The sequence below is a fragment of the Pithys albifrons genome, chromosome 6, assembly GCF_047495875.1.
Source record: "Pithys albifrons albifrons isolate INPA30051 chromosome 6, PitAlb_v1, whole genome shotgun sequence".
NCBI lineage: Eukaryota > Metazoa > Chordata > Aves > Passeriformes > Thamnophilidae > Pithys > Pithys albifrons.
This window is the reverse complement of record NC_092463.1, coordinates 16164207-16183824: the sequence shown is the minus strand read 5'-3', so window position 1 is coordinate 16183824 and position 19618 is coordinate 16164207. Positions and strand designations below refer to the sequence as shown.

The 19618-nt window shown below is 42.0% G+C and overlaps 1 protein-coding gene across 4 annotated transcripts in view; it reads right to left on the bottom strand.

Annotated features, from left to right (window-relative positions):
* Positions 1-2534: 2534 nt before the first annotated feature.
* PRIMA1 (proline rich membrane anchor 1) overlaps positions 2535-19618 on the bottom strand; it is a 53596-nt gene continuing 36512 nt past the window's right edge. Inside the window, exon 5 of one of the 4 annotated variants that reach the window (XM_071557618.1) lies at positions 2535-6946. In XM_071557618.1, the coding sequence (XP_071413719.1) occupies positions 6847-6946 (100 nt within the window). In that variant the 3' untranslated portion in view covers positions 2535-6846. Of the gene's footprint in view, positions 6947-11223; positions 11277-11397; positions 14028-19618 lie in introns of those variants that run through there. The other 3 variants (XM_071557622.1, XM_071557621.1, XM_071557619.1) reach the window with 3 other exon arrangements.

Below are 19618 nucleotides of genomic sequence, written 5' to 3'. Positions count from 1 at the left end.
TTTTGTTTTAACTAAAACCAAAGGTAAAACAAGTTCAGAATGTGTCAGGCATCTTGGTATTAATACTCTCAGTATTTTTCCCTGAACACTGAAAAAAAATAGTTTCAGGCCACTTTCAAGGGCATCTTCTCTGTTAGCTTGCAACTAGACAACTATTTCTGTGTGTCTTCTGCTTGAAGACATAATAGTTACAAAAGAACCTTAAGGAAATGGCTTAGATAAAATCTTAATTAACGGAAGATCAGCTCTGATTTTTTCATATTTTTGATACAAAAGAAACAAGTATTAAGAAAGTTTAACACTTTAGTAACTGAATACTAATATATACTGTAACATCTGTTGTTGATTGGGGTTTTTTTTAAACATTTGACTGTTTTATGGGCAAAGATTACAACTGCATGAATCAAAAATGCCCAAATAAGAGCATCTTTCAGAAATGGAGAAACCTCTAATTTGTAACTAATTGTACTGGAAATATTTTAGAATTACGTAGACCCTGGCAATGCATGTGCCTAGATGAAACCAGTGAAAAGCATTTCATGACTTTATATTACCATAATCACAGAATATATCACATCCCTCTCATTAAAAATTTCTTGCTCCCTTTCCAAATATTATTAAACCCCAGAAATCTAATTTCTCTCTGGGTTTTATATCACAGGTTCCTAGTGATGTGACAGTGGAGAAAAAGCATACCAGGCAACACCAGGCTTTCAGCATGGCAAGGTGCTGCATCTCACATAATTTAACAATGTTTTCAGCTTTGCTCAAGACAACCCTGGTTTTAGGTTTGGAGCTCTTTGACTGTGCTCTAGTCTAATTAGATCTGCACCCAAAGCTCCTGTTGCTTGCCGTGACCATCTCACCATAACTAAAGCATGACAAGAACTCAGCCAAACAGCAGTGAATCCTGGACTGATATTTTTATTGTAAGTAGGACTCAAGGGACCTCCCAGAATTTCAGCAGGGTGTACCCTACTTTTTGTTGCTGAATTATCCCACGGTGTCTTCCTGATTGTGGCAGTCTCCTCTTTAAAGTGACATCCTTCTTCCTCTGCTGCAAACTGGATGTGGGAATGTTTATCCAACAGCTCTGACACCTGATGCAGGGGTCAATGAGGCATATTCTTTCTCAGTGGTCACAGAGAGATTTTAATGTGGAAGGTTTCTTCTGCAGAATGTGTCTGGTACTTATGTCTGCTGGATATCATAGTCTATGACAGAATGGGTGTTGTAATTCATTAAACTGCCACCCGATCACATTTCGTTATAGGAACATAGAATCGTTTAGGTTGGAAAAGACATCTAAGATCATCAAGTCCAACCACTAGCTCAGCACCACTTTGTTCACCACTAAACCATGTTCCTAAGTGACCATCTACATGTCTTTTAAACAGGTTGGTGACTCCACCACTTCTCTGGGCAGCCCCTTTCAATGCTTGGCAATCCCTTCAGTGAAGAAATTTTTCCCAATATCCAATCTAAAACTCTCCTGGTGCAGCTTGAGGTCATCTCATTTTGTCCTATCATTTGTTATTTGGAAGAAGAAACTGACCCTTTGTTAGAACCTCCTTCCAGGTAGATGTAGAGATAAGGTTTCCCCTAAGCCTCTCTTTCTCCAAACTAAAACCCTCAGCTCCCTCAGCTGATCCTCATAAGACTTGTGGTCCAGACCCTTCATGCTCCTGCCATGTTAGCTTAGTGGTGCTCTGTCCCATTTAAGTTTTTTTTCAAAATGGGATATGAAATAATTCCTAAGGGACCAGCAAAAACTTTTAGGGAATACTGTCTTGGAACTAAAGACAACCAATATGCCTCCCCGTTTAAAATAAAATCCTCCCATCCCATGGCTGGTGTTCGACTGACTTCAGTCTCCTTTTGTGGCTGGGCAAGGAAGACCCCAATGTGAAGGAGGTGTTCATGTTGTGGCAGCCCCTTGGCATCAGAGAACCTCACACAGGCTCTTCATCTCTGACTGGTAAAGGTAGAGAAATGGGAGGAGTGAATACCAGCAAAAGGAGACAGGTTTAGTTACTCTATGTCAGTGTTGATCTGCTGAAGGACTGGTCTGTAACTTGCTTTTTTCTTGCATGGAAAAGGGAGGGTAAACCTCACCCAGGGAGTTAGAATATAAAATGGTGCACATTATCCCTTGCACCAAGGTAAATAAAGGTATGTAGTATTATGTGAAAGCTAAAGCAATTGCTCTAAAACTAGACTATGTTGTTAAGGGAAATTCCAGCCCCTCGGCATAAAGAGGAAGGGTTTCATGATCTTTGGGGGCTGCAGGAATGTATAATTCCTTTGTTGATGCATATCTGGGGCTAAAACTGCACGGCTAGGTGAGATAGAACCAGAACCTGGCCAGACACATCCATAAGCAGCAGCCACAAACTTCTCCAAAACCACAATGGAAAGTGTTCAAGCGAGCAGGGTAAATTGGGGCAATAAGAGAGTGCCTGAAGAGGTACTGCAGTCATTGTTCCCTTCAATGTGTAGACTGCCCTCAGCTACACAACTGACAGGACACAGGAAACTTTTTACAAGTACATTTTTATTTAAAATAAAAATTAATTATGGTGTCTTTTTAAAATAGGGTACTGCACAATCTGTATATGCAACACAGTTTTTGGTACAGAACTTATTATTATTGAGCAATATCCTTAAATACTAAATATACATTAATGGCTTGTTTAAGAAACATGACAACATTAATTCTGATATTTTTTTCTCTTTAGTCGTTTAACCACTGATACAGATTTTCTATAAACAAGATTTGTTTTCATCTGTACATGTGGTACACAGTCAAGAAGGCAGATCTTAGAATATTTACATTCATGCATTGTTTTAAACACACTATGTTGCAGTTTAAAATAATATATTTTTGTTTGTACAGGTGCAGGGAGTATTGTAAATATATATCTACTGTAGGCCTGATTCTCCATTGCTTGGCAGCATCTATGGTCATGATCTGACTGGAGCAGGATGCCCACATTTTCTTCACATGCTGTGACCATATGGCATGCAAGATTGGATAATTAGGTCTCTGTATAGATATATATCAATATATTTATATCTTATACTTAGTAGAACTTTCCCCTTTCCTTCCATGTCTGTTTTTGCAGCATCTGTCCAAGGCAGAGATGGTTTCCTGGGCACACTGCCGTGCTGAGTGTGGGACAGGAAGGGTGGCAGCTCCACCTTCCTGGTGCTGCTGAGGAACAAGGCAACTCAACACTTTTCAGCTGAGACCCTTAAGTGCATTCTCTGCAAGTGGTGATCCTTGAGAAAAGATTTTGAGTGGCTGCTCTCCCTCAGACTGAGTGCAGCAGTTTGGTGAGTGTCTGGTGGTGGTCAGAGCACAGCAGGTAACTTCTGTCAAGAAACAGGTCACCTTCACATCTTCTGGAGATCTGGCTACTTTGTGAATGGAGCTATGCAGGACCTTTTTGCCCCTGACATTTTGGTGGCTAGAAAGGAACTCAAAATGCTTGCAAAGCTGCATTTTGGATTGCCAGTTCCCCAGATCCAGGATCATTGCTTAGTGAAGTGCTTATCCATCAGGCCTATTCCCTTTCCCTTTGTATTTAATTATAGTACAACAACAAAGCAGAGAAGCCTCTCTTACAAAAGCTTTGCAAGTAGTCTGTAGAGTGTTAAACACAACCTCAAACTACATCATCGAGCTTCAGCATTCACTCCTCAGTGACACTGCCTTTCTAGCCTTTCTTTTCTGAAGACTTACATCTACTTCTAGTATACTTTTCTAGCACGTTTTTGAAGATCACTTTAAATTTTGGTGCAGTGTAGTCAGCCATACTTAGACAGGAATCTAAAGGCAAAACTACCCCCTGCAAGACTTCCGACCTCTCCCTGCCATGCCACATTGTGAGGGCTCAGCGCAAAGGCTCTGGGCAAGCAGAGGAGCAGCTCTCTGCTGCTGCTTTTCTGTGGTCAATGCATTATAAAAGCACACAGGGGATGTCTGTTCAAGAACTGTTACGGTGATTAAGTGCCCAAATACATTTATCAGCGTGTTGCATATGATAGTGTATATCTGCCTATGCAAATAAGCTACATCTATCTCTCAAAATACTGACACAGAGCTGGTATGTACTTTTATCTTGATTATACAAATGGGCAAATTGAGGCACAGAGAGGCAATCTTACTTGCTAGTAAACAGCAGATTGGTCAGTGGCAGAATTGAAAGCAGATCCTAGTCTGCATGTGCTGCCTCTCGCAATGCCCTGCATCCCCACTCTCCATGAAGTTTTCAGTGTTTATGTTCTGCGGAGTCTTCAGGAAGCCTGGAGTGGTTTGCTTGTGGGTTGTGTCACACACCAGGGTCTTTTCTAGTGAGGACATTTTACCACTTACATTACTGAAAATCACAGTGTTTGGTGACCATCTCTTTCGACTTTCTTGCAAAAACAGACATACTTTGATGAACTTAATGAGCTACAAGTTCCTTTTGTGAACTTGACCTTACAGAACATGCCTTTAAAGCTGAATAGGAAACAAATAAAATTAACAACCTTTAGAAGAAAGTGCTAATCCTGAGCCTTTATCATGCTAAACTTATCTGCATTCATACTTTATATTCTCAGATAACATGCAACCAATCTCAAACTAAGCCACATTTCCACATTTAGGCTGAAACAAGTGGAGTAAAGAAAAGAAAGGCAAACATAGGTAACTACACCAAAATAAATGTTATAGCTTAAAAAATATTCTAGAAATATACTTGTAATATTATTATTATAGTATTTAGAAGCTAAGTGCTTTAGGCAATCAACATTTGGGATACTAGACTCAAAGTGTAAATTCTGTCGTTTTAATCCCACTTTGGATCTAACAACATATAACTGTGTCTGTGCAAACACACAACATGAATGTGGCTGGGAATGATCATACTCCTGGACAAAGGGCTACTTATTCCCTTTCACTTTTGTAATTGCATTCACTTCCCAAGAAAGTATAGCTCTAAAAAATAATTTTATGTAGTTAGACATGTACATAGTGATGATGACAGACTAAAAAGCTAAATGAAGAACTCCATAAATTTCTCAAGAGCAGCATTTCATTTTATCATTGAAAAGATACTTATATTTACATACTCCCTATAGTTCAATAGGTAATAGAAAACTACAGATGGGCCTGAGCTGAGACTGCTGATTTGAACATCCCAGAGCTTTTTTGGGGAAGGTCTGCAGAACATCATCTTCCTCTACCATCAGGCCAAATTCTACATCCCGGCAATAGACCAACCACAGGCAGGAATGCATTCAAAATCAAGGTCTGACTTCTGCAGTTCAGGCACATCCTTACAGAAAACTGAAGGTACTGGTGTGCTGCAGTACTGAGGGACACAACAGCTGGGGCACAGTTGCTTCTCAGAGGCTGGGCTGGTGCCTGGGAGTTGAAGCTTTACATCCAGACAAAAAACCAGGGTGTAAATTTGTCTTTGACTGCATCACTACTTTCAGCACAGAGGTAAATGGAGACATACATGTGGAGGTGTGACATTAAAAGTTTTCAAGAGGTGGGGAAAGACCAGCACTTTGACCAGTCTCATCACCTTTATCCTAAGGGTTACTTACTGAGTCTGACCTGAGTTCCTACATGAAATGAATTTGGGTAGATTCAGGCTTGCTTTAAACAGTCTGCAATCCTCCTCATGGGAAGTATCCTAAGCTGTTGTGCTGAATTTGGCATGATTGGCAGTCTCGGCTCGGGAGAGGCAGAGACTGAATTAACGTGGGCACAACCAGCTTACTGGACCCTCAAAAGTGGTCCTCCAAGACAGACTTGCAATGTCCTCAGTAGGTCAGTTCAGGAGACTCACCATTTTCAGTAAACAACACTAACTAATGATTGAAGAGGACTTCAAAGGGCTGCTAGTCCTTTCAACACAATCCCATCCAAATACTTACACCAAGATGTAAACAGTATCTTTCCTGCAGGAGTTTCCCTGGGGAATTAATGTGATGCAAACACAGAGAAATGTGTAGAATTTTGTAAAGAAAGAACATTTTTAAAGATAAAATAGAAGTGTGATGCAAAGAAAGGGAGCTGATTATGAAATAATAACGTTCAAAGCACCTCTTAATAACATCTCTCTTTCAATAGCAATGATAATTGCTAAAATTTTACATTTTGATTTCTTCTGCCTGAAAAGTCTTTAGCCATGGAAATTGCATAGTCACCAGACCGCAGATAAGTTTCCTGGGATAAGTGACAAGTTCATGCCAATTTTGCTCAATGGCTTAAAAGAAACCTTTGTTCCCTTTTAAATAATGAAATAATAAGAATGATAAGAATGAAGTTTTAGCGTACAAAACTGCACAGGCTGGAGAAGCACATAGGTGACACCTCTCACCATTCAGAGGGAGGTGTCCTCCCATTTAGAGGGAGACATCTCCCTCTGACCCATTTCTGATAAGCTGCCACCCCTCTGGCAGATCACCCTCTCCTCAAAAGATCCTACCTCCGCAGCTTTTTGCAGACACTCAATATAAACCTAAAAGTAGGAGGAAGAGAGGAAGAAGAAGCAGGAGACAACAGCAGCAACATCACTTTCATGAGGTGCAGCATGCAATGCTTATGCCTTTGTGAGGCCTTTTCTCTGGGCAGCCCAGGTGGGTAAGTTTATCCTCCTTTGGAGAAGCAGCAAGCCTGGAGAGCAGCCTGCTTTTCTCTTCTGGATCACTGATGCGTGCGCTGTTTCTGAAATGAAGTCCTCGGCCACACAGCTTCCCTTGTTGCCTTATTTCACCCACCTTGCATTCTCCATGTGTGTGCTTTGAAAGTTTACCACCTCCTGTGCCTTGGAGGGCTTTCAGGGATTATACGACCGCATTGTTATCAACTGTTTTGTTGTTCTGGGAGGAGGTCATTGCATATTCGGACCGACTGGCTCCATTCTCTTCTTTTCTCATTGGTTTCCTTGGGTGATCCCAAGTTTGGTGATGTATAGGCAGGGTGGGGAGAAAAGAAAGAACAGAGATAAACATTGTCAATACAAATTGAAAGCAAGGACATGTAAGGTACATCTTAATGCTGAACTTTTCCTGTCTATTTTCCCCTTTTTGAACACAGGCCAAAACAGTAGTTAAATTTTGTCAAGCATCATGATCCACCTGGAAGGTGAAAGGTCTGATCCTAAGGTCTCATTATGGGCTATTGGTGTCCCCATGTTAGTGTGTTAGTAGATACAGGTGTACCTGTGGCATGAGATGAAGGCTGCTGGAAGGAGTGTCCTCCTCCACCACCTTCATCTGGGAAACAGAGGCAGGGATGCTGGGCTGGGCTCTGTCTTGTGGCAGTCCTTGCCTTTCTCCTCCATGTGTCACATCATTCAAATTGGAATGATGACCAGTCGTGGCCACTGAGGACCCAACTCACCATAATAACCATAAACCCACAGTGTTTGGTCACTAGTAGACTCATCTGACCAGTGCAGATAATCTTCAATGCCAATGGAGAAAAACAAGTACTTATAAAACATGGTTTAGAACAGCTTAAAGTGGATACCCAAAATAAAGCAGATGCTTTGTGACCAAGGCAGGCTAGTTTGCTAGCCCAGACACAGATGTCCATGTTCTAGGTGTCTGAGTTAGGGACTGAAACATAGTGCCTGCTATGACCTACCAGACTCCAGCACCAGCCACTCTTTTTGTTTGGTTTGGTGGCCACTCATACCATTTGGTAACACAGCTGACAACCACCAATGCTAATTGTGAGACAATTCAGGAAATGCCAAACAAGTGCAGAAAACTAACAAGCATCTGCACATCACAGAGCAAAATATTTTCTTTAGGATTTTAAACTTACTCTGAAAAGGGAGACCTGAGCATAAGTCCCGTAACAGACCATGCTACATCCTGTAAATTATTTCCCACAACATCCCTTCTCAAAATGGGCTTGAGCTGAAGCTTTAACACAGTTTGAGGAAATGGCAAATGTTGTCCCAGACTTCAAGAAGTTGGTAAGGAGGACCCTGGAAACTACAGGTCTGTCAGTCTCACTTCAATGCCTTGCAAAGTTATGGAGAAGATTATTCTGCAAGGCTTTGAAAAGCACTTGAAAGATAATACAGTCACTGGTGCAGCCAGCATGGCTTCATAAGAGGAAAGTCCTGATTATCAAATCTGATTTCCTTTTGTGACAAGGCAAGCCATGTAGCTGATCAAGGGAAGCCTTTTGATGTAAAGTTTTTGGATTTCAGCAAAACTTTGTCTCTCACAGGATCCTTCAAGACAAAATGTCCAGCACACAGCTGGATAAACACATCATGTGATGGGTGACCAATTGGCTCATAGGTTTAGCACAAAGGGTAATAGTGAATGGGGTGACATCAGACTGGAGACCTGTCACTAGTGGGGTTCCACAGGGCTCCATCTTAGACCCTGTGCTCTTCAACACCTTCATAAATGACTTGGACACAGGACTGGGATACTGGGCAAGTTTGTAGATGACACAAAACTGGGAGGAGTTGTTGACTACCTTGAAGGCACGGAGGTCTTTAAGAGAGACCTTGAGAAAACAGAGGACTGGGCAATCACCAACCAGATGAGGTTCAACAAGGGGAAGTGCCTGATTCTGCACATGGGATGGGGCAACCCTGGTTGTACAGACTGACTGGGGAATGAGATGCTGGAAAGCAGCGCTGCAAAAAGGGACCTGGGGTTCCTGGTGGATGGCAAGTTGAATCTAAGTCAGCAGTGCCCTGGCAGCCAGGAGGGCCAACCATGTCCTGGGGGCATCAGGCACAGCATCGCCAGCCAGTCGAGGGAGGGGACTGTCCCGCTCTGCTCTGCCTCACCTTGAATGTTGTGGGTAGTTTTGGGCACCATAATATAAGAAAGATATCACGCTCTTAGAAAGCATCCAATGGAGGGCAACGATGAAGGTGAAGGGCCTTGATGGGAAGCTGTATGAGGAGCACCTGAGGTCATTTGGTCTGTTCAGCCTGGAGAAGAGGAGACTGAGGGGAGACCTCATTGCAGTTACAATTTCCTCATGAGGGGAAGAGGAGGGGCAGGGACTGATCCCTTCTCTGTGATGACCAGTGAATGGCTTGAATTTGTGTCAAGGGAGGTTTAGGTTGGATATTAGAGAAAGGTTCTTCTCCTGGAGGTGGCTGGGCACTGCAACAGGTTCTCCAGGGAAGTGGTCGCAGCACCAAGCCTGACAGAGTTCAAAAAGTGTTTGGACAATACTTTTGGGCACATGGTGTGACTCTTGGAGATGGTCCTGTGCAGGCCTAAGGGTTGGACTTGATGACCCGTGTGGGTCCCTTCCAACTTAGCATATTCTGTGATTCTGTGAAATAGCTCTGTGCTTTCCACACAGATATTTCAGATGTTAGTGCCTTGAGTTTAAGGTGTTTCTGAGGGCAAAAAGAGAACCAAACACATCTAATACAACAGTCAGTGCTATTGTTCTTGACAATGTTTAACAAAACAAACAACAATTAATAAAGAATAGTTAATGACATTTAATTTCAGCAAAGTATTAATTAAAGATTTATGGAGATGATTGCAGGAAGGCAAATTTGTTTGCTTGTATGTTATTTTATGTCTCTCTTTAGTTGTAAGAGTTAAAACTTGTTAACATTAGCCATGATGTGAGAGAATGGAAAAGGAAGAGAAGGGGAGTCTAACAGTTGTTGAGACTAAGGGTTTGATGAACTGTTTTTCAGTCTTTAACATGCAGTGCCTATCTGCATCTGACACAAAGTCCTGTAGCTCTGTCTTTTGTGACTCTGTAAAGCACCCATCCACCCCACCACATCTCTGGCAAGAGGGATGCAGAATCTGATGGCAACACTTGTTTTTCTTCTGGGCAGGAAAAATGGTGTAGCTATCTATTCTCTGCTGCTTTCAAAAATTCTTTCCTTTTTCTTTTCCCCCAATTCTCAACCTATCAATGATCAAAAAATGGAGACATTTTGGCCACTTCTATTTGCTTTTTGTCTCCTGTTTACACCTTCTTTCTTTAGTCTCCTATGTGTTTCTGCACCTCTTAAGTTCCATTTTCTTTCCCTGTCTAGTCTTCCTCTTCTTTCTTTATGTTAAAAAATGTATTCCTCTCATTTTTATCTATATTTTTCTGTTTTCTAGAAGTGATTTTAAGATAGACTGCTTTTTTACTTTCCTCCATGTTGTTTTTTAATTTTATTTTTATTTTTAATTTTTTTTCTTCAGTTGTTCTTCCCTGAGAGCTGCCATTTAGTCATTCCTCTCACCAGGCTGGTGTCCCACCATAGACCTGGGTGCTCTGATGGTGAGATCTCTCTGCAGATGCTGATGGAGAGGTTGCCAGGGATATGACACCACTGGCACTTGCATGCGTTGGAAGGGTATTTTTTTAGAGTCTGCAAATAGGGGAACAGAGATTTTATCAAGGTTCTGTTTCTGCCTTATCAGTTGCTCAGGGTTAGTGCTAACAAAACAGAACAGCTATTTTTCTTGAGTCTCAATGAAAAAACTATTATCAGATGCAAAAGTTAAGGCTTGGAGCCAGCTCTGTTTAACTCTGTCACTCAATTTGTTTCCAAATGCATATCAGGCACAGATTTGGGGTCAAACTTGACCCAGTTATACCATTTACATCATTGGCTTGGCACACTTGTATGCACTTGTGAGTGTGATTAAAATTGACCTATGTATTTAGATATGCAAGGTCATTTTGGCCAGTTGGGATATTTAAAGTGCTCTCTTGCATTAGGACACAGCTCTCTGTGTGCCTCTAGCTCTACGTGTCCCAGCTCTTTTTTATTCCAAATCTCGTTGACTGTTGAGGTCCAAGCATGCAAACTTTCCTCTTATCACCAAGGGGAACTCATATTCTATTTTCTGCCTGATAAGCTAGACTATGCATGATCTTCTGATGGGTAATACTCTAAGCCCCCTTTCAGATAACGAGCTATGCCCCTGCATTTATGCATTTCCATTCTAGGGTTCCTCTTCATTGGTCAAAGTGATGTTTTAGATTAGTAAGGGAATGAGTAGGGAACTATCCATATCTGTGACATACTCACTTGGTGGCAGATGAAACAGGCTGTTTGCTAATAAGTGGTTTGCACTGTTTTACAATAAGATTTGCTAAACATTGTGCTTGGACGTTTAGCGAACAAATTGGCGTGCTCTTCATGCCAAACATCTGTGAATGAAAGGGCCATGCAACTCTATACAGCTTAGTACACGCCTTAAGTGATGTCTCAGAGTCCATAATGACCTCTCCACCACGCATGCATTAACTTGTATGAGTCCTAGAATCAAGAAAGCATCAAATATCCATTTAACAGTCTATTTCATACATCAAGCTTAAATTTCAGATGAGGTTCTGATCACATTATAAACCTTATTTATCAAGGAATTTCATACTGGCTTGTCATATTGGCTTGTACCAATCCTCTGCAGAGTCCTGTGTAAAGGTCAATGTAATGATGCACATTCAAACATAATTTATATGTTCTGTGTTCAGAAAATTTCCTAGAGAAAACGTAGTTTTTGGCCCTTTATCACGGCTAGCCACAAAACTTGGTAAATTTGACAAAACCCTCCTTGCCAGCTTTGGCTACTGGTGTAAATTTGGCAGAGACCTATTATCTGGAAGGCAGCTGTGTGGTAGAGTACTAGGAGAGGGCTTCACGTCGTGTCCCACTTGTACACGCTTAAGAAAATCTCTATATATGACTATGCTGCCAAAATCAAGCAAAAGAAGAGCAAACTATAATTTAATCAGGACTTTATTATGCCTCATTACAGTCTTATCAAAGCTTGGAGGAGAATAAGACCACATATAAATGAAAATAGAAGTTTTGTCCAGAACAGTAAACTGCGTGAGAATTTAAAATTCACCGTGCAATCCATTTCTCATACACTTTCAGGTGCTTCATGCTTGTAAGGGATGAGAGTTAAGAATAAAACCTGATTTCATAAGACAAGCCTGAGTGTTGCAAATCTGTTTGCTAGGACCTGTCTCCATAGCAATGTCTCTGTTGAGTGCCAGTGCATCATGGCCAGCATCTGGGAAAGCTGGGCCCTGGGGAAACCCAGTCAAGCTAGGAGGGGGTGACCTTGGGCTGGCAGCAGAGAGATGACAGGATCTCAAATTCACATCCTTCTGGGGTTGCCACACCTGACTCAGCACTGCCAGGAGACACCTGTCTCTACTTGGGATTGGATGCCCTGGGTTATTCTCTGAGAAAACACATATCCTATTTCTTACAAAATGGGAATAGGGTGTCATTCTTCTTTTCAAATGTAGTTACAAGAGGAAAGACTGGTATTTTTACTGAATGTTGTTGAAGTAGATGCCCAGTACTCAGAAGACCAAAGTGACTCTTCCTTGGGCAGTAGTACAAAATCGTAAATTGCACAAGCCACCAGCAAAAATACATCTCTGTCTATATATAGCTGAAAGATTGCATTATCTGGGCCTCATTATCAACCAACAGACCAATGGTGAAGCCAATGGAGACCAATGGTGAAAGTTATGAGGCATCTCTGTACTGTCTTTGTACAATTGTACCTGTGTGCAAGGTACCTATGCCAAAAATCCTTTTGTGTTTTCAGCTCTTCTCAGGCAGGTGCTTTTAGAAGCACGTAAAGAACTTGACTATCCTCTCACACCTGTTTCATCTTGAGAAAGCTCCTACCCTGAACAAAGCTGCTACCAAAGTCTCTGGGCAGCCCCACCAGCAACAGTGGCTGAAGGGAGGAGGCAAAGCAGAGAGCTGAGATGTTTTGCTTATACATGCAACAATTTCAAAGCTCTTCTCAATAATAATGAATATTTCATTAGCTATCAACACATAAAAAAAGTAATTTTCAATAAAATTGGGTCTCATACAGCACACCCATTTGCTTCATAGAATTGGCCTATCCTATGTGTCCTCAGCACACAGCAGAAATATCCAAGCTATGTACATACCAGTAGAGATCAAACTGCAGTAGCATCTTCCTGGGTTACAAGAAGTTGTCCAAGAAACAGGGTAAATGTCTGTTAAGTATATTTTCACTCAGCTTCATCTCCTGGACTAGGATGCTAGCAGTACTTGTGGCAGCTATGTTTAGAGCTCTCAGCTAGACGTCACTGCTGGAAGCCCAGACAAGATGATGTGTGGGCTATAGTTGCACTTCAAAAACATCCTTATTTAGCAGATACTGGGCAGGAATAGAAGAATAAATTTTGTAATGTTCTTCAATTACTAGACCATCAATCTGCATAATCTGAATGTTTATAAGACTATAAAGAACATGAATGGAGGCTGTTCACATCTCAGTACTGGGGGTGTTCATCAAACAGCCATTTGCTTCATGCTGGCCATCAGTCATCAGAGGAAAATCATTTCCCACGATAGAAACTGGTGGGAGAAGTGAACTTGCTTTTAAGACTGGTTGTGAACAGGACTCCTGATAGAGATGCTCAGTGCACTGACAACAGTTGCTTTCAGGGACACCACCATCAAAATTGTGTGCAGCTGCCCACAATGAGCCTTGCTGGCCAGCCTGGTGCTATGGCTCAGACATATAGGGCTCATGTTGAAGAAGGACACTTCCCTGGTGAGAGTTTTCAGAGCCATGGGAAGTCACATTCCAACTTCTCCTTTTGACCTTCTCAGAGGGACAAGAAAATATTAGTCCAGATATATTTTATTTGACAATGTAAAGATAAAAATCAAAGAAGAAACACTAATGATGAAAGTTCTCTGAAACCTTGGTTTTGCTCTATTAAATTAGTTAACGGCTGTATGTGGACCATCTATCTACCCAGAAAAAAGGCAGTATACTATTCATTACTCATAGAAAGAGATTACTGGCTCAACTACCTCCCACATACAAATCAAATGTTTTACAGTTATAATAAAACGCAGCTCCATCTGGACAAGTCTCAGCAACACATTCACTGCTGCTCAGTGTTTGTCGTGGACCAATGTTCAATACCCTCAGTCTCTCAAGGATTTCACATTCCCCGTATTTCCATCTCCACTCTGGTGAGTTAGATAGTCCAGCATCTAAAAGAAAAACTGTCTTGTTTATTACTTATTACTCCAATATGTGGTGCTTTTCACTTACTCTTCCAAACTAAAGAGTTTTATAGGTAATTTGGATGATATTACCTGTGGCATTTGGAAGGACTATGCATATTGGATTATTTTCAGTTCTGGACATTAGATGGAGGTCTCCTTCCTCAAGCTGCCTTGCCCCTTTTCTTCTTATGAAAATAAATAAAAAGTATTTTGTGAATCAGAAAAGGCCATTCTTTCCCTAGAGACCTTTGAGTATGTCAGTCTCGGCCAAATAAAACTAATGATGAGATGATAAATAATATTTACAAGAGCAAGTAAGCATACAAATTTTTAACACCCACCTTCAGACCTTTCTGTTTGTCTCCTGTGTGGAGAAGGGGGCAAGATCTGTGCAAGTGCCCTGCACCATGCTAGGACCAGTATACACCATGCTAGGACCAGTATACAAAAGGGGAAAGTGTCTTTCACAGCTCTGAAGTCATGTTGCAGCAATAGGCTTTGATTTAACCCCAAGATACAATCTCCTAAGGAGAGATTCTGTTTCTGGCTGTTCACATGAGCATTTTCAAGCCTGCAATATATAGCTAATTTGGCTCTCCTTCACAGGCATTTTTAGCTGACCAGGTCCTGGAGCATATTTAAGCAAGCCCTGCAGGTATGTGGGTGATTTCTGGTTTGGGATGGCTCACACTCAAACCCCCCTCTCTGTGCACAGATTGAAGATCTAGTCTTTGCTGAGTGCTTCTCTTGGGGAAAAAAAATCCATATGTAACTGCTCTGCAACCATTCATCAGCACTTAGATGTTCCCCAAGCTGGTGCACTCAGGCTGCAAAGTGTGGCAGGCAGATCTCTTTCTGCAGAACTGCATCTATCCCAGCCTGCTAAAGCTGCTCTGGGTATATCTGAAGGGAGGATTTGGCCTGTTCAGATTGCAAGTAATTGCAGTAGATTGCTGAGCCACACATGAAATTCAAGAAGTGGAGTTTAGTCTTCATTTATTTTCAGCAGTGCAAAGTCAGAGTAAACCCACAGATTTTGTTGGACTTGAGGAGGATTTGTTCTGGTGTTACAGATGAAGATCTGTCCCTGGGAGACTAAGGTGATGCAAACGCATTTCCTACTAAGTCTTCAATTAAGCGAACTTCAGAGTTGTGCTTCTACATAAAACCAATCTTAAGGAAGAGAAGTAGCTTTATTATTAGGATACCGGGCAATTAACTGACATAATTGATAAAAGTACTTTCAGTGACCCCTCACGTTACAATCCACTTTTTACATTCCCCCTAATGATCTTTAAAAGGTTTTATTGATTGGACGGTTGTTACAGCTGACATTATATGTCAAGTGTTCTCAGTGTGCAATACACTGTTGATATGTTTTGATGACAAAAGAGAAAAAATGAATGAGATTAATGTAAAAAAGTGAGCTCATGTTGCCAGATTTTCAGCTTGGCAAAAAACCACTACATGAAATAAAAACCCCAGGCAAATGAAAAAAAAATCAAACCCCCAAAAAAACGTCCAACCAAAAAAAAAAAAACAAAAACAAAAACCAAACAAACAAAAGGGGGAAAAAAGATCTTAAATGTATGAAATAAAGTCACTTTACTACAAATAAAGTCAAAGCATATCTGGAGGATGGACACAGCCATGGCCATGACATCTGGGCAATGCAAAGTGTGGAGGTTACACTGGGCACACCGCTGCTCCTCAAAGGCCTGTCATGCTGCAGAGCAGTAGAGGCACCTAAGGAACACTCATGGAGCTGAGTTCATGGTGCACCACGCTCTGCCAAGCAATCCAGAAATAGCCTGGAATTGGCAATATGTATGTCTCACCCAGATAAATGAGATTACATGTAACTCTATTGCATTAGGCACGATCTGCCCTAAGAAGTCTACAATTTCAAGAGAGTAGCCAGCTCAAATTTCTGTCCTAACTTCTTATACAAGACAATAAACAAGCTGGAACAATCCAGTCTAACGAAGAGAAAGAGTGGACGGGACTGGTTTCAGGGAACACCAGAAAAGGAGAAGGGCTTTTAAAAGGAAGAAATGGGAAGAAGCCATAGGTAAATTTAGGCTAGAGATGCAAAAAAACCTCCAAACCCAATATTCTTTTAATCTCAGAATACCAGTTTGAACTGGGACCACTGAAGGAGGGAGCAGGGAGACAAGAAAAACCACATAACTTCCATATTGTAGGGGAAAGTGGAGGAGGGAAAAAGTGGGAATCCCCGATCACGTCTGCAAACCGAATGGCTGTTGGTGCCTGTGCTCTGGGTCAGGGTGGGCATCAGTACTAGGAAAATATGGGGTTGGAATAATAAGGGACTGAGAGAAGAGTTGAGCAAAGGCTGCTCTTCACTGCTCTCTTGCTGTCTCTGAAGGAGAGTATGTTTCTCACCAGTCAAGTGACTATAGATACTGCCATTTTAGGCAATGGATTTTTCCATCCCCAAAACAAAGTTGATCTTCTGTGCTATTTTGTGTACAAATTTTTTTCTAAATACAGGTAATTACCTTGCCATTTAATTACTGGTAAACACAGGCAACAACTTGAATAAGACTTGATCCATTCAAAAGAACAAGACTACTGCTACTTCATAAAATTATTTAAATAGTATGATTAATTTCTGGGCAGATGAACAAGAATTCTCTGTAGATTTTCTGCTACATAAATGTCTTTAAGAGAAGAGTGTCTGCAACACAAATAAATGCAAGGAACTGAGAAGAAAATAAAAACTTGTAAAATGAACTAACCTTTGCATCTATCCAAATCACTTTGCATTTGAGGCAATCTGTCTCTGCCTTCAACTAGAGTGAACCCACTGATTTTCAAGCAGCTGCTTCTGGCTTTCTCCACGCACAATAGACGAGTCTGCAGAGCCACATCCTGCTCTTTGCAGGATAAATGCAAACCCACTGTCCATCCACTGCATAGGGTGGTCCTAGCCTTCCCGTGTTCCGGGTGTGCAATGGAGCAAGTCCATGCAGAGACAGAGCAACCAGCAAGTCCTGCACACCCTGATGTCTATGCAAAGATTTGGTTTTGTGCAACTGTAGCTTTGGACAGTTTTAACTGGGGACTATTTCTGAGGAAGAATTTGAGTTCAGCCATTCTCCACACTGGCTTCTCAGTGCTCAGAGCAACTGAAGGAAAGAACTACAGTTCCAGCTGTTTGGAACTATTAGTGTCTTTCATAAGGTTTCATGCTACTGCCTCAAAGAGCAGACACCAAAGGAAGCACTATTTCTTCACCTGGAACCTCTTTTCATGGCCTCTTTCAAAGGCCAGAACAAGGAACTACCTATTTTCCCACTCCTACCTTGCACACAGCTGGAATCAGACTCTTTACATACATCTTTAAGCTTCTGTTAGTGCTTCATTCCATCACCTGGCATTAGGCTGGGGAATGCATGCTGTGATGCTCTTCTCAGATGCTCTTGGACATGGCTAATTAGCCAACAGCTCTCCAACATGGACAAACCAAGAGCATGGTTCTCCAGTCCAGCTGTACTGTAGGAAGTGGCCATGTGCTGCTGATGAAGGGGAAGAGGGAGTGAGAGCAAGGCAAGTGTGTGGCAGAGCAGGACCACCCCAGCAGATGCCATCTTTTCCCACCCCCAGCTCTGCCCACACTGACCTACTGCATGTGTCGCCTTCACAGTAAAGCTCTCCCAAGCAGGGAGCTGTGTGCTGCTTAGCAACCCCTCATCATGATAAATATGTAGCAGTAAGTACAGGGGGTGCAGAGAAGGAAGGACAGAAGTAGCAGAAATCAGACTGTACAGTCACACAAGCAGTGGCAGCACAACTGCAAGGGGTTTGAGGGTGGCTGCAACCAACTGATGTACACCCCTGGACTGTCACAGATCTGCAGAGCGGGACACTGTCTGCACACTTTCTCTCTGGGCAATGTGGCTACAGGGCAGTAAATAGCACAGCAAAGGGTGTGTGTGTGTGTGTGTGACGTGACCTCTCTTCTGTGGGGTCCCTCAAAACCAGCTCAAGTGGACATGCACTTCTTTTATTAACACCTGCTCTCTGAGAGGGCATGGTAAAGCTGAGATCTTGTTTGCACAGCAAGTTGTGACTAACTGGACAAGGGCATGAAGCTAATACACATAAATTACAGTGGGAAATAACACTGCTGTGGCCAGCTGCTTTGTTACCTCTGGTTTGAATCCCCTGCACAGGAGGGAAGCACTTCCAAGTGCAGCTCCTGCAGTTGAGCTCTGCCTTTCCCCAAGGTGTCTGCGCACACGGGGCTGGGTAAGAGCCAGACATCGAAATGAAAGCCAGTAGAAGTCATACATTAGAACAGTCAAAGGTGGCACTAAGCCAAGGCTGCTGGCCAGAAGGATGCCAAAAGGTCAGGCAGGACCTGACCTACGTGGCCAAATCTGAGGCAATGAGGGGGTGATGCAGAAAATAAAGGTCTGTAGAAAACATGAGAGGGCAGAGACTGGGAGGGTGGAAAGGGGCATGTACACAGGGCTGAGAGAAGTGCTGAGTGTTTGATCATCTTGAAAGTGTTAGGACGTGTGCAATGGGTGAGGGACCAACTGGTGCTCAGCTGCTCAATGCACTGTGCTGGGTATTTCTGCACATTGTGCTGGGTATGCCTCAGCCACAGCTGTGGCTTTTCACCAACAGGGCCAGCACAAGTGCCCTCTTGTCAGCTTGCAAAAGCTATGATTGGCCTAAAAATTACATGAATGTCTCAGAAAATTTTTATTTCTTTGCCTTCAGGAAAAAATGTAATAAAAACTTCATGGTAAATGTGGCAACTCCCCTGTATGTTTTAAAGCACTAGTATTCACTTTTATCTACTAATTGTGCTGGGGTTAGTCAGGAATGCTCCAACCAATATAATTAGATCAGCATGAGAATTATATTCTGTCACGCGTGTGAAATCCACCCATGGCTATTAGAGTTGCACTGAGGCAGTAACTCCACAATACTTGGCTCTATTGGTAGACTTCTGCCCATTTGATGTGATACCCTCTTCTTAAGTAAAAAACAGAAAAAATGGCAGGATTGTTTCTGTTCACAGTGAAAAGTTAATTGATCACAGGATAGCTGGCAATGCTCTTCATATTTCTGTTGGCATCTTTATCAATACATCACGCACAAGTATAAAATGATCCATAAGAGAGTATTCTGTTAAACACTTGGACCACTTGTTTTATGCTGAATACTAGAGCCTCCTGAAGGCTTCCAGTGTACCCAGCTATGAGAAACAGTGGGGGATTTTATCCATTTATGACCACAAACTTTCTCCCTAGCAGAATGTCAGTTTGTACAACTTAGAAGAGACAGAGAAATCCTGCCCTATGACATGTACGAAAACATGTAGTACTTACAAGAATCCCAGAGTGACATCACTGGAGAGGAGATCCTTCTGCTTATCTGAACAACACATCCTGCAGAGTAAACAGCAGAGCCAACTGTCCTGCACAGCAGTACTCATGTGGCTTGGCTCAGCTGTCTCTCCAAATAAAAGACTATTTTATCCACTTTTTACATCAGCCCTTGATCTCTCAAAGGAACCTAACAAGTAGTAGCAATAC